This window comes from Argentina silus, assembly GCF_951799395.1.
Source record: "Argentina silus genome assembly, chromosome: 17".
In the NCBI taxonomy this organism is placed as follows: domain Eukaryota; kingdom Metazoa; phylum Chordata; class Actinopteri; order Argentiniformes; family Argentinidae; genus Argentina; species Argentina silus.
The window spans coordinates 16,973,705-16,979,152 of record NC_139671.1 but is presented as its reverse complement, the minus strand read 5'-3'; the positions used below and the strand labels follow the sequence as shown (position 1 = coordinate 16,979,152).

At 45.1% G+C, this 5,448-nt stretch overlaps 1 protein-coding gene across 1 annotated transcript in view; it reads right to left on the bottom strand.

Annotated features, from left to right (window-relative positions):
- cmtr1 (cap methyltransferase 1) overlaps positions 1 to 4,923 on the bottom strand; it is a 12,279-nt gene extending 7,356 nt beyond the window's left edge. The window contains exons 1-9 of the mRNA XM_083688671.1: positions 4,449 to 4,923; positions 3,599 to 3,709; positions 2,232 to 2,386; positions 1,802 to 1,960; positions 1,380 to 1,472; positions 1,146 to 1,217; positions 905 to 999; positions 610 to 682; positions 1 to 186 (exon numbers count right to left, since the gene is read on the bottom strand). The exon at positions 1 to 186 is cut by the window's left edge and continues 13 nt beyond it. Of these exons, the coding sequence (XP_083544797.1) occupies positions 1 to 186; positions 610 to 682; positions 905 to 999; positions 1,146 to 1,217; positions 1,380 to 1,472; positions 1,802 to 1,960; positions 2,232 to 2,386; positions 3,599 to 3,707 (942 nt within the window). The 5' untranslated portion in view covers positions 3,708 to 3,709; positions 4,449 to 4,923. The remainder of the gene's footprint in view (positions 187 to 609; positions 683 to 904; positions 1,000 to 1,145; positions 1,218 to 1,379; positions 1,473 to 1,801; positions 1,961 to 2,231; positions 2,387 to 3,598; positions 3,710 to 4,448) is intronic.
- Between the last annotated feature and the right edge of the window lie 525 nt (positions 4,924 to 5,448).

The following is a 5,448-nucleotide window of genomic DNA, read 5'->3' as shown; positions in this document are numbered from 1 at the left end:
GAACAGTTCGCTGGGCGCTGCGTAGAAGTCCTCCAGTTTAAAGTCACACGGTCCCTTGAGGGTCATGCCGAAGCCCTTGGCATGCCAGCGCCGCCTCCACAGGATGTACTCCGAGAAGCCCCCCGGCCCTGCGCACACGTCCCCGAAATACAGCAGCTCCCCCTCACGCTCCCGTGTCGCGGGCTTCTATGAAGGGACACACACAGAGACACAGACAGACACACACACAGGAACGAACAGACACACAGAAACACAGAGACAAAGACAGACATAGGAACAAACAGACACACAGAGACACACACATAGACACATAGACAGACAAACAGACAGGAACACGAACACACACACACACACACACACACACACACACACACACACACACACACACACACACACACACACACACACACACACACACACACACACAGGTCAGAGAGGTTTTGAGGATACCCTAATGAGGTTACCTTGACGCCTATCAATATATATATATGTACAATACATGCTGCACATATCAGTCTATAATCTGTATATGCTTCATGTCACAACACTTTGACTGATGAAATCAACTGTGAATGGTGGTCTGAAGTGGGAAGTCGAACGCTCACTCACCCCTTGTGTGTCCTTGGGGTTGGTGAACATGTTGTCAAAGACGTGGTCGATGTTGGCCATCTTCATAGCCGCTCTGGACAAGTGGACAAACAACAGAATATGAGTTCTAGTCTCAGTTTGGTATGAGGCCATTGGCCACATCAGAACAGTTAGCTAGCTAGCATCATAACAGTTAGTTAGTTAGCTAGCTAGCTAGCATCATAACAGGTAGCTAGCTAGCATCATAACAGTTAGCTAGCTAGCCAGCATGACGTCAGCAGTTAGCTAAACATCAGCATGTCATTCGGTCAGTCACCTGTTGAGGAAGAAGGCTCCTCTGATAGTCTCGTAAGGGTTGGAGCGCGTCCGAGCGCGCCTCATCTCCTCCCCCTCCAGATCGTCGAAAACCGTCTGCAGACCAAACACTCTCTCAGTCACACCGTTCACACAAATGATCTATGTATTTCATTTTAGCTTAGCCTCATTATAGCATTATGTTATTGCGTTATTCTGCTTCCAGTATGACAGTAAAAGGTTCTTCCATCAGGCTGGCTCACCTTACACCTCAGAAGGCAGTGCAGAAGATCCTCAGTGCAAAACTCTGTCTCATCCTCAATCTTCAGCTTCCTCTGAAATAGACCCAAAACTATGTGAGAATATGGAAAATATGAAGACAAAAGCGTTTTTGTAACATGTGGGTGTGGTGTGGTGTGTGTCTATGGTGTGTATCTGTGTGTGTGTGGTGTGGTGTGTGTCTATGGTGTGTGTGTGTGTGTGTGTGTGTGTAGTACCTGTCCCACAGTCATCCAGTCTCTCAGTTCGTCTGCATCTGGGATCTCTGTGGAGCATTCTGGGAACCAGGAAACCTCCTCTATAGCACTGGGCTAAAGAGAGAGAGAGAGGGGGACGACGGACGGGGGACGACGGACAGAATCAGGAAAAGAGAGAGAGGGGGGGGGGGGAGGCAGAGTCAGGAAGAGAAAGAGAGAGAGAGAGAGAGAGAGAGAGAGAGTGGGGGTGGGATAGAAGGATAAAAAGAGGGAGAGGGGTAGGGAGAGAAAGGGAGAGTGATGAAAGAGATAAAGAGCAAGAACGAGAGAGAGAGGGAGAGAGAGAGCATTGAAGAAGATATTTTCCACATTATTTTCCTGCGCCACTGAGACATAACAGACATTCATAGTATTTTTTTTTTTTTACAGTTTTTGTTCCGTACCGCGGGTTCGTCATGCCAGTCCACGTTGAGCTCTCCCTGGAAGCCCTGTAATGTGAGACCCAGACCCCTCCTCCCGCGCTGGGTGGACGTCTCGATGATCTCCTTGCGACCCTGACCGAACTTCCCCAGACCTTCGCCCTCACGGAAACCCATCTTGGCCTGGAAGGGGAAGAAGGGAACGGAGAGAACACGTGAGGAAGGTATAGAAGATGGAGAGACCAGAGGAGGGATACAGAACCTAATGGGATCCAGGCTAATTGCTGTGACACAACAATATAGATTATCTACTGCTATAGGAACACGATTGGGCATTATTGGTAGGCCTCTTGTTACACAAATATAGACACAGTCTCTTCAAAACTCTTGTACACACCCTCTGGCATTACCGTGTGCATGTATTTTAATAGAACACACAAGTGGGTGTTCTTACCATGAGTTTCTGTGACACGCTGTTATACATGGAAAACTTGTTGGTGTCGCTCTCTTTGGAGTCATTTGTAGCCGATGCATTCTGGGATATGGTGGGCATAGAGAACCCTGGTCTGTGGTCCTCCAGGTCGCTGTGGGAGTCACTCTGACTGGAGTCTGGGAGACGCACACACACATATATATATATGCCATTTAGCTGACGCTTTTATCCAAAGCGACTTACATTGCAGTGAGTGCATACATTTTTCAGTATATATGTTTCCCAGCGGGAATCAAACCCACAACCGTAGCGTTGTTAACGCCATGCCATCCAACTGAGCCACAGAGGACACACAGCTACACACACAAAAACCGACACACACTCCCACACACACCCACTCCCACACACACCCACTCTCACACACACACACACACACACACACACACACAACATGATCGTTACTATGAGAGTTGCTCTGACGAGAGAAGTATCTCACACACACAGCTATGAATTATCTGTAGTTGCTAGCGTTTGAGTTTCTATTCTGTGGAAGCAGTGACTGCCCTGAGCCAATCAGAGCAGTGCATTACCCTGATCAAGCTGGAGCAGGTCTTCATCATAAAATAACCCAAGAGACCAGTGTCATAATAAGAGAACCACCAGTGATTCTCTATCTGTCCTCACACATTTGAATTCATGACAAATATGAGAACCGGTACATTTGGTTGCTCGTAATACATTTGGTTGCTTGTAAAGTGACAGTGCCTATGTTAAAAAATGAAATAAAAATAAAAAGGAATCCTTCCTTCTTCTAGCATTGTGACTGCCAATGGCACCTGGTCCTAGCATAGATTTTTTCTTATGATGACTGATGTATAGATGATTCACTTACTTTAGACAAATGTACTTGTTGTAAGTCGCTTTGGATAAAAGCGTCTGCTAAACGTAAAAAATGTGAACGTAAATGTATGTGATGATACACTGTGCGGAAGTCGGGGATAGGGGTTTTTCACTGGTCAGTGAAGGATAGAGAAGCTAAACAACAGATGGACTAGCTGTTTAAGAGTAGCACGGACGCCAATGACTTTGCTTGTGATTAAGCGACAAGCTTATCCGCTTCAATGTGCTCTGATCAAAGAAATGAGATTACTGGGCCGAGACATTGTCTGGTGCCATGGCCAACAAGTCTACCCCGACAAGTCACAGAGGACCAGGTTCAGTCACAGGTGAGATCCTCTCCTGTCACGCGATGCCATGCTAAATACCCTGCTCTGCCTAGATAACATTAGGCCAACTGGGTAGACTAGCATAGGTAGACTTCTAGAGCCATGTAGACGTATATATGTCTGAGTCAAAGTGCGTGTGACGATGTCGCTGTATCGTCTTACCCTGACTGGATATCAGCAGCGACTCCTCCTCGTCTGAGCTGGCGTCCTCACGGGGCTTCTTCGCCCCTTTCAGCGGCTCAGAGGCCGCCTCGCCCCTCCTCTTCATCATTGCTGAGTAACAGGGAGAAAGGGGGAAAATAGGGCGGGGGGGGGTTAGGAATGGACATTGTAAAACACTCCTAACTACAGCATTAGGGATGTGTCTCAATAGTCAAAAGTGTCTCTCTTCTCATCCTCTTTCCCGCATTTGCACTGATCTGAAAAGAAGGTGGATGGAAAGCATTATGCAAAGATTTCAGCTGCCAAGTTCTGTCAGATCAGTGCAGAAGGAGCAAATGAAATGAAGAGGGATAGACAATTGGAATCATCACACACCCATCCATCATAAGAGAAACATCTGCATAGCTATTGCTATACTGCAGGCTGCAAGGCCCCCTATCTACATCAGTTTGGACATGTGCCTGTAGAGGCCATCCAGATAATGTCCGTCATTCAATAAAGTTGATTGGAATAACATGTTGAGGTATTTTTCAGAAAAATAAGCATTACTTTTGCCAATATGTGCATGTGATATGTCCATCAGTGTTTTTCAAGTAGACATGCATATGCATTGCATAGATTTACATTAAGTCCACCAAGGGAAATATCATATGTAGACAAAAATGAGTCATGCACTGATACGTATTTGCAGAAATAAGGTCTAATTTATTTTTGAATAAATGAAAATGAGCCGTTTCTGCAGCAGCAAAGACATAATTCAAGAGAAAGTAGCTTCAACTTCTGAGAGGTGACAACATAGGCAAAGCAATGGCTTGCTTGGCAATTACAAGCACTTCTGACAAGTATTTACCTCTTTGTTACTGATGTGTTGGGCTAACTAAGGTTGGGTAAGCCGGACCATTCCACACACAGCCCTATTGCTCCTTGCCGACTAAGCACGGTTTTCTAGATAGCCTTTCAACCGGACACCTTTCTGTAAAATATGCTAGCTAGCTAGCCTTTAGCAGTGGTAAGCGGGACGATGTGTCTGTGATTGTCTTGATTCAGCCAATAAACTAAAATCTAAGAAACGAAACTGAGCTCGTCAAGCAAGCCCTCTCGAAAGGTTTCGGTTTAAGCCTGCAGAGTTAGCTCGCCAGCTAGCGTTAGCTAGTTGTTTACCACCTGCTATTACTTCTAGTCAAGTGAACCTTCAACTGTCATTACGACGACACAATTTATTTGCATATATTCATCCAAGTTTTATGTCTTCGTAGAGTTTATTTCCATGCAAAAGCGGGATTTAATGTGTTATTTAACGAGGTCAACATTAGCCCGCGCGTTCAAATTTCAGTTTTTGGAAATTGTCGCATGGGTCCTTCGGTCGGAAATGTAGGACACACGCGAGTGACGGTTCTGATGCTATGGAGGACGAGATAATGCCTGTCTCAGATGAGTGCACAATCAGTCGGTCGTGCACAGTTTACTGTAAATGATGGTAACAAACGATGCATTATCTTGTTTGTTTACCAACATTATGTTATTAGGAAACTATTCATAGCTAGTTTTGTATAATGAAATAGAAAAGTTTATATTATGTGCAACAGTGCCGCTATCTGGTTGTGAGCTAAATGGCAACGCAATGAAAATGATAATGCCTTATTTGAAATGTTCCATAGCTCACTACTCCCTTTTAATAAAGCATATTTCAATAACGTTTGTGCTTTAGAATTATTTATAGAATTTCGCAGGTGGTGTCACTATTGGTCAACAGACAACATCTAAGGTATGTGGTAGGTTTTTGGGTAAACTATGCGTTTAATTTCCTTAAATAGGCATAGCCTACATCAACATATCGACCCCTTTGCATA